This window comes from Oncorhynchus tshawytscha, linkage group LG05 (genome assembly GCF_018296145.1).
Source record: "Oncorhynchus tshawytscha isolate Ot180627B linkage group LG05, Otsh_v2.0, whole genome shotgun sequence".
NCBI lineage: Eukaryota > Metazoa > Chordata > Actinopteri > Salmoniformes > Salmonidae > Oncorhynchus > Oncorhynchus tshawytscha.
In genome coordinates, this window is record NC_056433.1 from 4,683,539 (window position 1) to 4,701,642 (window position 18,104).

The window sequence follows — 18,104 nt, forward strand, 5'->3', positions numbered from 1 at the left end:
CACTACAACATTCTATAACAGCCATGTTAGAACCCCATTAACATGACACAACAACATTCTATAGCAGCCATGTTAGAACCCCATTAACATGACACTACAACATTCTATAACAGCCATGTTAGAACACCATTATGACACTGCAACATTCTATAACAGCCATGTTAGAACACCATTATGACACTACAACATTCTATAACAGCCATGTTAGAACCCTATTAACGTTACATGGGGAATATTTATACAATGCTATGTACCTGAATGTCTAGAACTATAACAATATAAAACATAGTATTTGTCCTAAGTCTCTAAATATATGGCTCTGTAATAAACTATGGATGATACAGGTATTAGTAAATGTTCAATGATTTTTTCTTATACAAAGTGACTTCATACCATGGTTTTTTAATGTTTATTTTGTGCAAAATGCGTTAGTAAACTATACTTTTGGCTTTTATGAGACACCTTAAAAAAAATGTATGAAACGAAGAAGGGAAAGAAAAAAAACAGAAGAAATCACAGATGGGAGTTTCACAAACCCCCTTGGAAATATTCTATGGGTAGGTCCCAAAAGGCACCCTATTCCCTACACCGCTGGTCAAAAGTAGTGCACTATATAGGGAATAGGGTGCCCTTGAGACTAAGCCCATGATGTTTGTCGTCCATCTGTATTGCCACATTCAAGTGCTGGTCAGAACAAGGAAACTCTGACATGTCCGACTTGCTAACTGGTTGAACACAGCTCGTGTATAACTACAAACAAGTCAGCCATTTCAGAGGTTTCCTAATTCCCACTAGTACGTGAACGCGGCATAATACTGTGCAAAATTATCGGTTCGGGAAGTGCCAGCCGAACCGACCGACCGACCAATCAAACGACGTCTCCTTCGGCAAGAATCTATCTGGTGAGCTCCCATTAGCTAAGACTGAAAGAATGGTTGGTAAGTTGACCAATGGCAACAGGCAAAATTAAGGCCTTACGTTATAAATCTTACAAGAAATATGCCCAAGCATTGTAGTCACCAACCTGTGTAGTCTAACCTTCCCACAAACCTTCACTACAACAGGGGAGATCAGTAACACAAATATACCCTTCAAAATACCTTCCTGAAAAACACTTTTTTTTTGGCAAATTTGAACAGTTATATTGTGTGTTTAAGTAATGTCACTAAGCAGTACCTCCAAAATGAATAACACAACTTATTTTCCACACTTCTAAAACAGATACGGCTCATTTGGTTAGCCAGCTTTCATAATCACTGTGCTAATGCCTTTCTGTCTGACTTCTGTCTCGTCTTGGTTGTCAAAAGGCAGAAGAACCAGCTGAAGAAAACACAGCTCTGAGAGAGAGAGAGAGAGAGAGAGAGACAGAGAGAGAGAGACAGAGAGACAGAGAGACAGAGAGAGAGAGAGAGAGACAGAGAGACAGAGAGACAGAGAGAGAGAGAGAGAGACAGGGAGAGAGAGAGAGAGAGACAGAGAGACAGAGAGAGAGAGAGAGAGAGAGAGAGACAGAGAGAGACAGAGAGAGACAGAGAGAGACAGAGAGAGAGAGAGAGAGAGACAGAGACAGAGAGAGAGAGAGAGAGAGAGAGAGACAGAGAGAGAGAGAGAGAGAGAGAGAGAGACAGAGAGAGACAGAGAGAGAGAGAGAGACAGAGAGAGAGAGAGACAGAGAGAGACAGAGAGAGAGAGAGAGAGAGATCTGACACCCTTTTAACAAAATCAGTTCTGGTTTCTACCTTGGATTTCTGACGTGACAGAATAAACACACAGAATGACACTTTGTGATTGAACATGAGCCTCCTTTTTAGAATTACACAATGTTCTAATTTTTTTACAGAAGAATGTAAATCTATGAATACTGTTATATAAGTCTGGAACGTGGTGAAGAAGTGCAAAACATCCATTATTATGTTAATCATAACATGTTGAAAATGACAGTTGCAAATGTCCTCGTTTAAACCACTTTCAGCTTAAGACTGCAGTTTGAGATTTTTTTTTCTCTAAATATTATTGACAACGTAGGAGAAACAAATGAGCTGATTGATGAACAAGAGGATGGTCAGTGAAAACCATGAGTACAGGCAAGTCTGATTAGGCTTAGCCAAAGTCAGTCATTTCTTATGGAGCATGGCTTGTGTCTGTGTTTGCACTTCTACAACGCAGAAAACCACTCGTCTGTAGCTCAAACCTTTAACAATTAAAGACCTATTTTACCAGAAAGAAAGAATGCAGAGTTGTGGGTTCTCTTAAAGGGGTACACACAAATGTAACGAACTATGAAAACAGTTCAAATGAACCCTATTTAATCTATAAAACACATTTGTCACAGAAAATAGATGATTTGCAGTATGTTTCAGGTCAGATGGAGGTCATTATCACAAAAAAAAACAATTAATAGGTATATTTTAGGTGTGCCGAATAAATTTGTATCACCCATTAAAGTGTGCCACGGTTCAAAAAAGGTTGGGAAACCACTAAGATAGATGACCGTTTTGTCTGTGTCCCAAATGGCCAACGGGACTCTGCTCAAAAGTGCCACACTGTGTAAGTAAACAGGGTGTCGTTTGGGATGCAGCCTTTTATGAAGAGGATGAAACAAGAAGATATGGTTGGTAGCAGACCCTCGGGAAGGGCTACAATCAGAAACCAGACAAACTCATTTCTGCCTGGCTCAGCTCGGCTTGGAATCTTTGCAGGTCGCGTTCGTCAGGAGGAGGATGAGGTTGAATATTACAGGTCATCGTCCCCGATCCCCTCAAAGGCGTAGTTGCCATGGAAATCGTTGCCGCTGACGTCGTTGGCTGAGTTGGAGGCGCTGATCCCTCTGAGTGACACAGAGCTCAGCTTGGTCTGAGAGGAGATATGGAGAGAAGAGCAACAGACACCTAAAGCAGACTATATAGATATCCTCTGATTCACTGTTTATGGTGATTCTGATTCACTGATAATGATGATTCTGATTCACTGATAATGACGATTCTGATTCACTGATAATGACGATTCTGATTCACTGATAATGACGATTCTGATTCACTGTGAATGGCGATTCTGATTCACTGATAATGATGATTCTATATGTAATTTTTGGACTCAACATTCAACCCAGGGCTTTTGGAGATGAAAGCAGAAGCGTTACTCACTGAGAGTTTGACTATCTGTTCTCGGTCTGGGTCAGGGGAGTCCTGCAGAGGACAAGATGGAAAAACAATGTCAAACATCTCAAAACCTGTTTTATTTTAACAGGGAAGACATGCACACACACACACAACATACATATACACACACACATAATACCCAAACCTTTCCTATCTACATCTGTATCTAGCTATAGATATGGGTCATTTGTGATGTTTTATTTGTGCTTCCCATGACTGTGTTTTTGTATTTTTACACACACACACACACACACAAACAGCCAACTGTTAGCCTGGGTTCCAGTCTGTTTAGCTATAATTCAGGTGCATTAAAACTAAACACCCGATCCTTCCAATTCAAACAGCCAACTGTTAGCCTGGGTTCCAGTCTGTTTAGCTATAATTCAGGTGCATTAAAACTAAACACCCGATCCTTCCAATTCAAACAGCCAACTGTTAGCCTGGGTTCCAGTCTGTTTAGCTATAATTCAGGTGCATTAAAACTAAACACCCGATCCTTCCAATTCAAACAGCCAACTGTTAGCCTGGGTTCCAGTCTGTTTAGCTATAATTCAGGTGCATTAAAACTAAACACCCGATCCTTCCAATTCAAACAGCCAACTGTTAGCCTGGGTTCCAGTCTGTTTAGCTATAATTCAGGTGCATTAAAACTAAACACCCGATCCTTCCAATTCAAACAGCCAACTGTTAGCCTGGGTTCCAGTCTGTTTAGCTATAATTCAGGTGCATTAAAACTAAACACCCGATCCTTCCAATTCAAACAGCCAACTGTTAGCCTGGGTTCCAGTCTGTTTAGCTATAATTCAGGTGCATTAAAAACTAAACACCCGATCCTTCCAATTCAAACAGCCAACTGTTAGCCTGGGTTCCAGTCTGTTTAGCTATAATTCAGGTGCATTAAAACTAAACACCCGATCCTTCCAATTCAAACAGCCAACTGTTAGCCTGGGTTCCAGTCTGTTTAGCTATAATTCCACTTCTTGTCAAGCCAAATGTTTGGTATGACACAGAGTACAATGAGTAGAATGTTAGCACAAAACAGGTTCCGGATTTCAAGCTAACAAAATGCCTATTTTCTAATCAAAGCCCCGTGCAGTTCAGTGTCTCACCAGTAGAGGGGGTGATTTCACAGCTTGCTGACTTTCAGACCGGTGGAGGGAGCCGTTGGGACGTTTCCTCAGCATCTGTCAGAGATAACACACACACAGGAAAATGACACACAGACACACACACAGACACACACACAGACACACACACACACCTTCTTGATGCTGCCTCCTGATTTCTTGACCATCAGCTCATCAACCATCGACTGCAGACAGATGCTCATCATGATTGCCTGAAGACACAAACCAGGGCTTTAGATACAAGAGACACAAACAGTGACTCTAGAGACACTAGATTTAATTTATTATCAGTAGAGGTCACAAACTCTCTGTGACCCCAGACAGACCCCTGACCTGTCGGCTGGTGATGGTGACCCACTGGAGACGGTCTTTGCTCATCAGGTACTCGAAGGCCAGCTCCAACTTCACCTCACACTTGGCTGACGAGCAGGGAGAGGTGGAGGCTGTTCCGTTGGCTACCGGGACCTGCTGTAAAGGGGAGGGGGTTACTATGGCTGGCTTTCTAGCATCATCATCTCCTGCATCTTCCACTCCCTGCTCCCCCATGGTCATCACCATCATCATCTTTCCAACTCCTCATAGAAATGAATGATCCAGTCATCCCTATTGCTTATCATCAACACAATATCAGGCAGTCTGTAGACATGTTCCACCCAGCCCCTCGTTGGCAGGGTGTTCCGCTCAGCCCCCCTTGAGGCAGACACAGGGTCTCTCAATAGCAGTCTGTCTGTACAGTGCCTCTCCACGGGTCTAGTCTGCTATTGGTCAGTTGGTCAGCAATTATTTTTTTCTTATTTACTTGATGAGACATTGAATTTGCCCTTACTGCTATTAGCCTATTGAAACACATTCATATATCCCTTACTGCTATTATCCTATTGGAAACACATTCATATATCCCTTACTGCTATTAGCCTATGGAAACACATTCATATATCCCTTACTGCGATTATCCTATTGGAAACACATTCATATATCCCTTACTGCTATTATCCTATGGAAACACATTCATATATCACACACAGACACTATTATCCTAGGAAACACATTCATATATCCCTTCTGCTATTTCTTGAAACATCCCATCAATCCATTACTGCTATTATCCTATGGAAACACATTCATATATCCCTTACTGCTATTATCCTATGGAAACACATTCATATATCCCTTACTGCTATTATCCTATTGGAAACACATTCATATATCCCTTACTGCTATTATCCTATTGGAAACACATTCATATATCCCAATTACTGCTATTATCCTATGGAAACACATTCATATATCCCTTACTGCTATTATCCTATGGAAACACATTCATATATCCTTACTTTATCCTATTGACTGCTATTATCCTATTGGAAACACATTCATATATCCCTTACTGCTATTATCCTATTGGAAACACATTCATATATCCCTTACTGCTATTAGCCTATGGAAACACATTCATATATCCCTTACTGCTATTATCCTATGGAAACACATTCATATATCCCTTACTGCTATTATCCTATTGGAAACACATTCATATATCCCTTACTGCTATTAGCCTATGGAAACACATTCATATATCCCTTACTGCTATTATCCTATTGGAAACACATTCATATATCCCTTACTGCTATTATCCTATTGGAAACACATTCATATATCCCTTACTGCTATTATCCTATTGGAAACACATTCATATATCCCTTACTGCTATTATCCTATTGGAAACACATTCATATATCCCTTACTGCTATTATCCTATGGAAACACATTCATATATCCCTTACTGCTATTATCCTATGGAAACACATTCATATATCCCTTACTGCTATTATCCTATTGGAAACACATTCATATATCCCTTACTGCTATTATCCTATTGGAAACACATTCATATATCCCTTACTGCTATTATCCTATTGGAAACACATTCATATATGGCAAAACAGATATGTCCAAGTATGTTTTGAAGTGTCTGTCCTACACAGATCTCTGGAGTTTTATTAATACTTTCTCTTTACCCCGTATCTAAGTCCTTTTTTATTTGTTGTCACTAAAGTACTTCCATATGTACGTAAGGCTTGTGGGTGTTCTAGAGGAAACCGACTGTTTGTGAGCAGCCCAAACCGGTTGGATGCTACACACAGAAGTTGACAGATCGGCGATTCCAACTTCAGACAAGTCCCGTGACATTCGTGGGTGTCTTACGCAAAAAAACAGAGAACACCGTTGTGTTTGTGAGAGTCTCATCTTTCCATAGGAGGGATGGTCATTGGGATGTGCATCTTTCCATAGGAGGGATGGTCATCTAGGGATGCATAGGCTCTTTCCATAGGAGGATGGTCATTTTGGGATGTTCATCTCCATAGGAGGGATGGTCATTGGGATGTGCATCTTTCCACAGGAGGGATGGTCGATTGATTTTTGCATCTAACCATAGGAGGGATGGTCATTGGGATGATCTTTCCATGGAGGGATTATGTCATTGGGATGTGCATCTTTCCATAGGAGGGATGGTCATTGGGATGTGCATCTTTCCATTTCAAGACGATATCGATCTAGATATATAGGCTCCGATGTGATACAGGAATTATAAAGTTTTAGTTTTGAAACGATTCACTGCAATTTGGTTTGATCAGAGGAACGAATCGATTCGGGTGCGATATGATACAGGAACGAATCGATTCGGGTGCGATATGATTTTTGCATTAACACTTTTCATTCTAAAATTAAAATGTACTGCTGACTGAGCTGACTTCCGTGGTGTGTAGATTATATGTCTATGGTGTATGTAACCTGACAACTCTACTGCTCTACTGTCCACTACTTACTTCAGTCAGACGGACATCGTTGAAAACAAAGTCATAGTCGTAGGTGCCAGGCTCACCGGTTTGTGTCAAGAACTGCAGCGCTGTTGGATTTTTCACACTCAACAGTTTTCCGTGTGTATCAAGAACAGTCCCCCACCCAAAGGACTGGGTTTTTACTGGTCGGATTAGCCGCTGGGTTTAGTAGTGGTCGAGTTAGCCGCTGGGTTCAGTAGTGGTCGGGTTAGCCGCTGGGTTCAGTAGTGGTCGAGTTAGCCGCTGGGTTTAGTAGTGGTCGAGTTAGCCGCTGGGTTCAGTAGTGGTCGGGTTAGCCGCTGGGTTTAGTAGTGGTCGAGTTAGCCGCTGGGTTTAGTAGTGGTCGAGTTAGCCGCTGGGTTTAGTAGTGGTCGGGTTAGCCGCTGGGTTTAGTAGTGGTCGGGTTAGCCGCTGGGTTTAGTAGTGGTCGGGTTAGCCGCTGGGTTTAGTAGTGGTCGGGTTAGCCCGCTGGGTTTAGTAGTGGTCGGGTTAGCCGCTGGGTTTAGTAGTGGTCGGGTTAGCCGCTGGGTTTAGTAGTGGTCGGGTTAGCCGCTGGGTTTAGTAGTGGTCGGGTTAGCCGCTGGGTTTAGTAGTGGTCGGGTTAGCCGCTGGGTTTAGTAGTGGTCGAGTTAGCCGCTGGGTTTAGTAGTGGTCGAGTTAGCCGCTGGGTTTAGTAGTGGTCGAGTTAGCCGCTGGGTTTAGTAGTGGTCGAGTTAGCCGCTGGGTTTAGTAGTAGTCGAGTTAGCCGCTGGGTTTAGTAGTAGTCGAGTTAGCCGCTGGGTTTAGTAGTAGTCGGGTTAGCCGCTGGGTTTAGTAGTAGTCGGGTTAGCCGCGGGGTTTAGTGGTCGAGTTAGCCGCTGGGTTTAGTAGTCGAGTTAGCCGCTGGGTTTAGTAGTCGGGTTAGCCGCTGGGTTTAGTAGTCGGGTTAGCCGCTGGTCCATGTACGGGCTTTTGATGGTTGCTTTCAGTTCCAACTGTCTCTTAAAAGTGCTGTGTGGTACCAAAGACAGAACTGAACAATGTTCCCTGTTAGCATCTGGATGCTACTGCTGCTACAGTTTCCCTCTTTAATAGTCTGTTGTAATACATTGATATGGATTCAAAAAAGAAACCACTGCTATAGTCAGATGAACTCATTATGTGATCAATCTCTATCCCTTCAAGAGAAGTCTACATGTATAGAGGTGGCTGGAGAAGATTGACAGTTAAAACTGCAGTGATACTGTATGTCCTTCCCTGAACTGTACCAGAATATGCCTTAGAAATAGCTACATTCGTCTGGATAGGAAACAATATATATATATATATATATATATATATATATATATATATTACAGTAAAGGATTGGGCTCTCTGAGAGGAGGCAGTGGGATAACACATAGGTGGGAATCTGTGTGTGTGTCAGGGCTACATATTAGGGTAAGTGGTCTGATCAAAACAATGATGGTGTAGAGCTCAGCAGTTTACCGAGAGGAGAGGAGAAAAGAGGAGGAGAGGAGAGAAGAGGAGAATACAGAGGAGAATGGAGAAGATGAGAATAGAGAAGAGGAGAGGAGAATAGAATAGAATAGAGAAGGGGAGAATAGAGAAGGGGAGAATAGAGAAGGGGAGAATAGAGAAGGGGAGAATAGAGAAGGGAGAATAGAGAAGGGGAGAATAGAGAAGGGAGAATAGAGAAGGGGAGAATAGAGAAGGGGAGAATAGAGAAGGGGAGAATAGAGAAGGAGAATAGAGAAGGAGAATAGAGAAGGGGAAGAATAGAGAAGGGGAGAATAGAGAAGGGAATAGAGAATAGAGAAGGGGAGAATAGAGAAGGGAGAGGAGAATAGAGAAGGGGAGAATAGAGAAGGGGAGAATAGAGAAGGGGAGAATAGAGAAGGGGAGAATAGAGAAGGGGAGAATAGAGAAGGGTAGAATAGAGAAGGGTAGAATAGAATAGAGAAGGGGAGAATAGAGAAGAGGAGAATAGAGAAGGGGAGAATAGAGAAGAGGAGAATAGAGAAGGAGAATAGAGAAGGGGAGAATAGAGAAGAGGAGAATAGAGAAGGGGAGAATAGAGAAGAGGAGAATAGAGAAGAGGAGAATAGAGAAGGGGAGAATAGAGAAGAGGAGAATAGAGAAGAGGAGAATAGAGAAGAGGAGAATAGAGAAGGGAGAATAGAGAAGGGGAGAATAGAGAAGGGGAGAATAGAGAAGGGGAGAATAGAGAATAGAGAAGAGGAGAATAGAGAAGGGGAGAAGAGGAGAATAGAGAAGAGGAGAATAGAGAAGAGGACAATAGAGAAGGGGAGAATAGAGAAGGGGAGAGGAGAATAGAGAAGAGGAGAATAGAGAAGGGGAGAATAGAGAATAGAGAAGAGGAGAATAGAGAATAGAGAAGAGGAGAATAGAGAATAGAGAAGAGGAGAATAGAGAAGGGAAGAGGAGAATAGAGAAGGGGAGAATAGAGAAGAGGAGAATAGAGAAGGGGAGAATAGAGAATAGGAGAATAGAGAGAATAGGAAGAGAATAGAGAGAATAGAGAAGGGGAGAATAGAGAATAGAAGAGGAGAATAGAGAAGGGAGAATAGGAGAATAGAGAAGAGGAGAATAGAGAAGGGAATAGAGAAGAGAATAGAGAAGGAGGAGAATAGAGAAGGGGAGGAGAATAGAGAAGGGAGAATAGAGAAGGGAGAATAGAGAAGGGAGAATAGAGAAGGGGAGAATAGAGAAGGGGAAGAATAGAGAAGGGGAGAATAGAGAAGAGGAGAATAGAGAAGGGGAGAGGAGAATAGAGAAGGGGAGAATAGAGAAGGGGAGAATAGAGAAGGGGAGAATAGAGAAGGGGAGAGGAGAATAGAGAAGGGGAGAGGAGAATAGAAGGGAGAATAGAGAAGGGAGAATAGAGAAGGGGAGAAGAATAGAGAAGGGGAGAATAGAGAAGAGGAGAATAGAATAGAGAAGGGGAGAATAGAGAAGGGGAGAATAGAGAAGGGGAGAAGAGAATAGAGAAGGGGAGAGGAGAATAGAGAAGGGGAGAATAGAGAAGAGGAGAATAGAGAAGGGGAGAATAGAGAAGGGGAGAATAGAGAAGGGGAGAATAGAGAAGGGGAGAATAGAGAAGGGGAGAATAGAGAAGGGGAGAATAGAGAAGGGGAGAATAGAGAAGAGGAGAATAGAGAAGGGAGAATAGAGAAGGAGAATAGAGAAGGAGAATAGAGAAGGGAGAATAGAGAAGGAGAGAAGAGGGAGAATAGAGAAGAGGAGAATAGAGAAGAGGGAGAATAGAGAAGGGAGAATAGAGAAGGAGAATAGAGAAGGAGAGAGAATAGAGGGGAGAATAGAGAAGGAGAGAGAGGAGAATAGAGAAGGGAGAATAGAGAAGGAGAGAGAGAATAGAGAAGGGGAGAATAGAGAAGGAGAGGGAGAATAGAGAAGGAGAGAATAGAGAAGAGAAGGAGAATAGAGAAGAGGAGAATAGAGAAGGGAGAATAGAGAAGGAGAGAGAATAGAGAGAGGAGAATAGAGAAGAGGAGAATAGAGAAGGGAGAATAGAGAAGGGGAGGAGAATAGAGAAGGAGAATAGAGAAGGGGAGAGGAGAATAGAGAAGGGGAGAAATAGAGAAGGGAGAATAGAGAAGGGGAGAATAGAGAATAGGGGAGAATAGAGAAGGGGAGAGGAGAATAGAGAAGGAGAATAGAGAAGGAGAATAGAGAAGAGGAGAATAGAGAAGGGAGGAGAATAGAGAAGGAGATAGAGAAGGGGAGAGGAGAATAGAAGAGAATAGAGAAGGGAGAATAGAGAAGGGGGAGAATAGAGAAGGGGAGGAGAATAGAGAAGGGGAGAATAGAGAAGGGGAGAATAGAGAAGGGAGAATAGAGAAGGGGAGAGAATAGAGAAGGAGAATAGAGAAGGGGAGAATAGAGAAGGGGAGAATAGAGAAGGGAATAGAGAATAGAGAAGGGGAGAATAGAGAAGGGGAGAATAGAGAAGGGGAGAATAGAGAAGGGGAGAATAGAGAAGGGTAGAATAGAGAAGGGGAGAATAGAGAAGAGGAGAATAGAGAAGGGGAGAATAGAGAAGAGGAGAATAGAGATAGAGGAGAATAGAGAAGGGGAGAATAGAGAAGAGGAGAATAGAGAAGGGGAGAATAGAGAAGAGGAGAATAGAGAAGAGGAGAATAGAGAAGGGGAGAATAGAGAAGAGGAGAATAGAGAAGGGGAGAATAGAGAAGAGTAGAGAATAGAGAAGGGAGAATAGAGAAGAGGAGAATAGAGAAGGGGAGAATAGAGAAGGGAATAGAGAGGAGAATAGAGAAGAGAATAGAGAAGGGGAGAATAGAGAAGAGAAGAGAGAATAGAGAAGGGAGAAGAGGAGAATAGAGAAGGAGAATAGAGAAGGGAGAATAGAGAAGGGGAGAATAGAGAAGGAGAGGAGAATAGAGAAGAGAATAGAGAAGGAGAATAGAGAAGAGAAGAGGAGAATAGAGAAGGAAGAGAGAATAGAGAAGAGGAGAATAGAGAAGAGGAGAATAGAGAAGGGAGAATAGAGAAGGGAGAATAGAGAAGAGGGAGAATAGAGAAGGAGAATAGAGAAGAGGAGAATAGAGAAGGGAGAATAGAGAAGGGGAGAATAGAGAAGGGAGAATAGAGAAGGAGAATAGAGAAGAGGAGAATAGAGAAGAGGAGAATAGAGAAGGGAGAGAATAGAGAAGGAGAATAGAGAAGGGGAGAATAGAGGAGAATAGAGAAGGGAGAATAGAGAAGGAGAATAGAGAAGGAGAATAGAGAAGGAGAGAATAGAGAAGGAGGAGAATAGAGAAGGGGAGAATAGAGAAGGGGAGAATAGAGAAGGGGAGGAGAATAGAGAAGGAGGAGAATAGAGAAGGGGAGAATAGAGAAGGGAGAGGAGAATAGAGAAGGGAGAATAGAGAAGGGAGAATAGAGAAGGAGAATAGAGAAGGGGGAGAGAATAGAGAAGGGGAGAATAGAGAAGGGGAGAGAATAGAGAAGGGGAGAATAGAGAAGGAGAATAGAGAAGGGGAGAATAGAGAATAGAGAAGAGGAGAATAGAGAAGGGAGAATAGAGAAGAGGAGAATAGAGAAGGGAGAATAGAGAAGAGGAGAATAGAGAAGAGGAGAATAGAGAAGGGAGAATAGAGAAGAGGAGAATAGAGAAGAGGAGAATAGAGAAGGGAGAATAGAGAAGAAGGAGAAGGGAGAGAAGGAGGAGAATAGAGAAGAGGAGAATAGAGAAGAGGAGAATAGAGAAGGGGAGAATAGAGAATAGAAGGGAGAATAGAGAAGGGAGAATAGAGAAGGAGAATAGAGAAGAGGAGAATAGAGAAGAGAGAATAGAGAAGAGGAGAATAGAGAAGAGAGGAGAATAGAGAAGAGGAGAATAGAGAAGAGGAGAATAGAGAAGGAGAATAGAGAAGAATAGGAGAATAGAGAAGGAGAATAGAGAAGAGAGAGAATAGAGAAGGGGAGAATAGAGAAGAGGAGAATAGAGAAGAGGAGAATAGAGAAGGAGAATAGAGAAGAGAAGGGAGAATAGAGAAGAGGAGAATAGAGAAGAGGAGAATAGAGAAGGAGAGAGGAGAATAGAGAAGAGGAGGAATAGAGAAGAGGAGAATAGAGAAGGGAGAATAGAGAAGGAGAGAGGAGAATAGAGAAGGGAGAATAGAGAAGAGGAGAATAGAGAAGAGGAGAATAGAGAAGGAGAGAATAGAGAAGGAGAATAGAGAAGAGGAGAATAGAGAAGGGGAGAATAGAGAAGGAGAGGAGAATAGAGAAGAGGAGAATAGAGAAGGGAGAGAGAGAGAGAAGGGGAGGAGAAGGAGAATAGAGAAGAGGAGAATAGAGAAGAGGAGAATAGAGAAGGGAGAATAGAGAGGAGAATAAGGGGAGAATAGAAGAAGAGGAGAATAGAGAAGAGGAGAATAGAGAAGGGGAGAGAATAGAGAAGGGAGAATAGAGAAGAGGAGAATAGAGAAGGGAGAATAGAGAAGGAGAATAGAGAAGGGGAGAATAGAGAGGAGGAGAATAGAGAAGGGAGAATAGAAGAAGGGGGAGAATAGAGAAGAGAAGAGGAGAATAGAGAAGGGAGAATAGAGGAGAATAGAGAAGAGAATAGAGAATAGAGAGAATAGAATAGAGAAGAGAAGAGAGAATAGAGAAGGAGAATAGAGAATAGAGAAGAGGAGAATAGAGAAGGGAGAATAGAGAAGGGAGAATAGAGAAGAGAATAGAGAATAGAGAAGAGAGAAATAGAGAAGGGAGAATAGAGAAGGGAGAATAGAGAAGGGGAGAATAGAGAAGGAGAGAGGAGAATAGAGAAGGGGAGAGGGAGAATAGAGAAGAGGAGAATAGAGAAGGGAGAATAGAGAAGAGGAGAATAGAGAAGGGGAGAGGAGAATAGAGAAATAGAGAAGGAGAATAGAGAAGGAGAATAGAGAATAGAGAATAGAGAAGAGGAGAATAGAGAAGAAGGAGAATAGAGAAGGGGAGAATAGAGAAGGGAGAGAATAGAGAAGGGAGAGGAGAATAGAGAAGAGGAGAATAGAGAAGGGGAGAATAGAGAAAGAGAGAGAAGAGGAGAATAGAGAGGAGAATAGAGGGGAGAATAGAGAAGGGGAGAATAGAGAGAAGGGAGAATAGAAGAGGGAGAATAGAGAAGAGGAGAATAGAGAAGGGAGAATAGAGAAGGAGAATAGAGAAGGAAAGAGAGAATAGAGAAGAGAATAGAGAAGAGGAGAATAGAGAAGGAGAAGGGGAGAGAGAATAGAGAAGGAGAATAGAGAAGGGAATAGAGAATAGAGAAGGGGAGAATAGAGAAGGAAGAGGAGAATAGAGAAGAGGGAGAATAGAGGGGAAGAGGAGAATAGAGAAGGGAGAGAAGGAGAAGGGAGAGGGGAGAATAGAGAAGGGAGAATAGAGGAGAATAGAGAAGGAGAGAATAGAGAATAGAGAAGGAGAATAGAGAAGGGGAGAATAGAGAAGGGAGAATAGAGAAGAGGAGAATAGAGAAGGAGAATAGAGGAGAATAGAGAAGGGGAGAATAGAGAGAATAGAGGGAGAATAGAGAAGGGGAGAATAGAGAAGGGAGAGGAGAATAGAGAAGAGAGGAGAATAGAGAAGGGAGAATAGAGAAGGAGAATAGAGAAGGAGAGAGGAGAATAGAGAAGGGAGAATAGAGAAGAGAGAATAGAGGGGAGAATAGAGAAGGAGAATAGAGAAGGGAGAGAGAATAGAGAAGGAGAATAGAGAAGAGGAGAATAGAGAAGAGGGAGAATAGAGAAGGGAGAATAGAGAAGAGGAGAATAGAGAAGAGAGAATAGAGAAGGAGAATAGAGAAGAGAAGGAGAATAGAGAAGGAGAATAGAGAGGAGAATAGAGAAGGAGGAGAATAGAGAAGAGGGAGAATAGAGAGAATAGAGAGAGGAAGGAGAATAGAGAAGAGGAGAATAGAGAAGAGAATAGAGGAGAATAGAGAAGAGGAGAATAGAGAAGGGGAGAATAGAGAAGGAGAATAGAGAAGGGGAGGAGAAGGATAGAGAATAGAGAATAGAGAAGGGGAGAATAGAGAAGAGGAGAATAGAGAAGAGGAGAATAGAGAAGAGAGATAGAGAAGGAGAATAGAGAGAGGAGAATAGAGAAGAGGGAGAATAGAGAATAGAATAGAGAAGGAGAATAGAGAAGGAGAATAGAGAAGGAGAATAGAGAAGAAGAGAGAATAGAGAAGGGAGAATAGAGAAGAGAAGGGAGAATAGAGAAGAGGAGAATAGAGAAGGGGAGAATAGAGAAGAGGAGAATAGAGAAGAGGAGAATAGAGAAGGGGAGAATAGAGAATAGAGAAGAGAATAGAGAATAGAGAAGAGGAGAATAGAGAAGGAGAATAGAGAAGAGAATAGAGAAGGAGAATAGAGAAGGGGAGAATAGAGAAGGGGAATAGAGAATAGAGAAGAGGAGAATAGAGAAGGGAGAATAGAGAAGAGGAGAATAGAGAAGGGGAGAATAGAGAAGGGGAGAGGAGAATAGAGAAGGGAATAGAAAGAGAGAATAGAGAAGGGAGAATAGAAAGAGAGAATAGAGAAGGGGAGAATAGAGAAGGGAGAATAGAGAAGGAGAATAGGAGAGAGAGAATAGAGAAGGAGAATAGAGAAGGAGAATAGAGAAGAGAAGGAGAATAGAGAAGGGGAGAATAGAGAAGAGGAGAATAGAGAAGGAGAGAGAGAGGAGAAGGGAGAGGAGAATAGAGAAGAGAGAGAAGGAGAATAGAGAAGGAGAATAGAGAAGGGAGAATAGAGAAGGGGAGGGAGAATAGAGAAGGGGAGAATAGAGAAGGAGAAGGGAGAATAGAGAAGGAGAATAGAGAAGGAAGAGAATAGAATAGAGAAGGGGAGAATAGAGAGGAATAGAGAAGAGAATAGAGAAGGGGAGAATAGAGAAGGGAGAATAGAGAATAGAAAGGGAATAGAGAGAAATAGAAAGGAGAATAGAGAAGGGAGAATAGAGAAGAAAGAGAAGAGAAGAGAAGGAGAGAGAATAGAGAAGAGGAGAATAGAGAAGGGAGAATAGAATAGAAGAAGAATAGAGAAGGAGAATAGAGAAGGGAGAGAATAGAGAAGAGGAGAATAGAGAAGGGGAGGAGAGAATAGAGAAGGAGAATAGAGAAGAGGAGAATAGGAAGGAGAATAGAGAAGGGAGAATAGAGAAGGGAGAATAGAGAAGGGGAGAATAGAGAAGGGAGAATAGAATAGAGAGAGGAGAATAGAGAAGGAGAATAGAGAAGAGGAGAATAGAGAAGAGGAGAATAGAGAAGGGAGAAGAATAGAGAAGAAGGAGAATAGAGAAGGGGAGAATAGAGAAGGGAGAATAGAGAAGGGAGAATAGAGAAGGGGAGAATAGAGAAGGGAATAGAATAGAGAAGGAGGAGAATAGAGAAGGGAGAATAGAGAAGAGAAGGAAGGAGAATAGAGAAGGGAGAATAGAGAAGGGAGAATAGAGAAGAAGGAGAGAGAAGGAAGGAGAATAGAAGGAGAGGAGAGGAGAATAGAGAAGGGAGAATAGAGAAGGAGAATAGAGAATAGAGAAGGGAGAATAGAGAAGGGAGAATAGAATAGAGGGAGAATAGAGAAGGGAGAATAGAGAGAGAATAGAGAGGAGAATAGAGAAGGGAGAATAGAGAAGGAGAGGAGAATAGAGAAGGGGAGAATAGAGAAGAGAGGAGAATAGAGAAGAGGAGAGAAGATAGAGAAGGAGAATAGAGAAGGAGAATAGAGAAGGGAGAGGAGAATAGAGAAGGGAGAATAGAGAAGGGAGAATAGAGAAGAAGAGAAGGAGAATAGAAGAAGAGAATAGAGAAGGAGAATAGAGAAGGGAAGAGGAGAATAGAGAAGGGAGAGAATAGAGAAGGAGAATAGAGAGAGAGGGGAGAATAGAGAAGGAGAATAGAGAAGGGAGAATAGAGAAGGGAGAATAGAGAAGAGGAGAATAGAGAAGGAGAATAGAAAGAGAAGAGAGGAGAATAGAGAAGAGGAGAATAGAGAAGGGAGAATAGAGAAGGGAGAATAGAGAAGGGGAGAATAGAGAAGAGAATAGAGAATAGAGAAGGAGAATAGAGAAGAGGGAGAATAGAGAAGAAACAGAGAAGGAGAATAGAAGAGGAGAATAGAGAAGGGAGAATAGAGAAGAGGAGAATAGAATAGAGAAGGGGAGAGGAGAATAGAGAAGAGGAGAATAGAGAAGGAGAATAGAGAATAGAGAAGAGGAGAATAGAGAAGGAGAGAAGGGAGAATAGAGAAGGAGAATAGAGAAGGGAGAATAGAGAAGAGAGAGAATAGAAGAATAGAGAAGGGGAGAGGATAGAGAAGGGAGAATAGAGAATAGAGAAGGGGAGAATAGAGAAGGAGAATAGAGAAGGGGAGAATAGAGAAGGGAGAGAGAATAGAGAAGGAAGGAGAAGGGGAGAATAGAGAAGGGAGAATAGAGAAGAGAGGAGAATAGAGAAGGAGGAGAATAGAGAAGGGAGAATAGAGAAGGAAGAGATAGAGAAGAGGAGAATAGAGAAGGGGAGAATAGAGAAAGGGAGAGAATAGAATAGAGAAGGGAGAATAGAGAAGGGAGAAAGAGAAGGAGAATAGAGAAGGAGAATAGAGAAGGAGAATAGAGAAGGAGAGGAGATAGAGAAGAGGAGAACAGAGAAGAGGAGAATAGAGAAGGGAGAATAGAGAGAGAGAAGGAGAATAGAGAAGGGGGAGAAAGAGAATAGAGAAGGGGAGAATAGAGAGAGGAAGAGGGAGAGAATAGAGAAGGGGAGAATAGAGAGAATAGAGGGGAGAATAGAGAAGAGGAGAATAGAGAAGGGGAGGAGAGAAGAATAGAGAAGGAGAATAGAGAGGAGAATAGAGAAGGAGGAGAATAGAGAAGGGAATAGAGAGAGAGAATAGAGAAGGAAGAGGAGAATAGAGAAGGAGAGAATAGAATAGGGGAGAATAGAGAAGGAGAATAGAGAAGGAGAATAGAGAAGAGGGAGAATAGAGAAGGGAGAAGGGGAGAATAGAGAAGGAATAGAGAAGGGAGAATAGAGAAGAGAAGAAGAGAGATAGAGAAGGAGAATAGAGAAGGAGAATAGAGAAGGGAGAATAGAGAAGGAGAATAGAGAAGGAATAGAAAGAGGAGGAGAATAGAGAAGAGGAGAATAGAGAAGGGAGAATAGAATAGAGAAGGGAGGAGAATAGAGAAGAGAGAATAGAGAAGGAGAATAGAGAAGAGAATAGAGAAGAGAGAAGAGAATAGAGAAGAGAGGAGAATAGAGAAGGAGAATAGAGAAGAGGAGAATAGAGAGGGAGAGGAGAATAGAGAAGGGGAGAATAGAGAAGGAGAAGAATAGAGAAGGAGAGAGGAGAGGAGAAGAGAAGAATAGAGAAGAGGAGAATAGAGAAGGAGAGGAGAAGAGGAGAATAGAGAAGGGAGAGAATAGAGAAGAGGAGAATAGA

At 42.1% G+C, this 18,104-nt stretch overlaps 1 protein-coding gene across 2 annotated transcripts in view; it reads right to left on the reverse strand.

Annotated features, from left to right (window-relative positions):
• Positions 1-2,284: 2,284 nt before the first annotated feature.
• Positions 2,285-18,104, reverse strand: part of LOC121846460 (sorting nexin-17-like) — a 76,205-nt gene continuing 60,385 nt past the window's right edge. The window contains exons 11-15 of one of the 2 annotated variants that reach the window (XM_042321354.1): positions 4,619-4,750; positions 4,420-4,497; positions 4,268-4,342; positions 3,144-3,185; positions 2,285-2,853 (exon numbers count right to left, since the gene is read on the reverse strand). In XM_042321354.1, the coding sequence (XP_042177288.1) occupies positions 2,734-2,853; positions 3,144-3,185; positions 4,268-4,342; positions 4,420-4,497; positions 4,619-4,750 (447 nt within the window). In that variant the 3' untranslated portion in view covers positions 2,285-2,733. Of the gene's footprint in view, positions 2,854-3,143; positions 3,186-4,267; positions 4,343-4,419; positions 4,498-4,618; positions 4,754-18,104 lie in introns of both variants that reach the window. The other variant, XM_042321353.1, reaches the window with a different exon arrangement.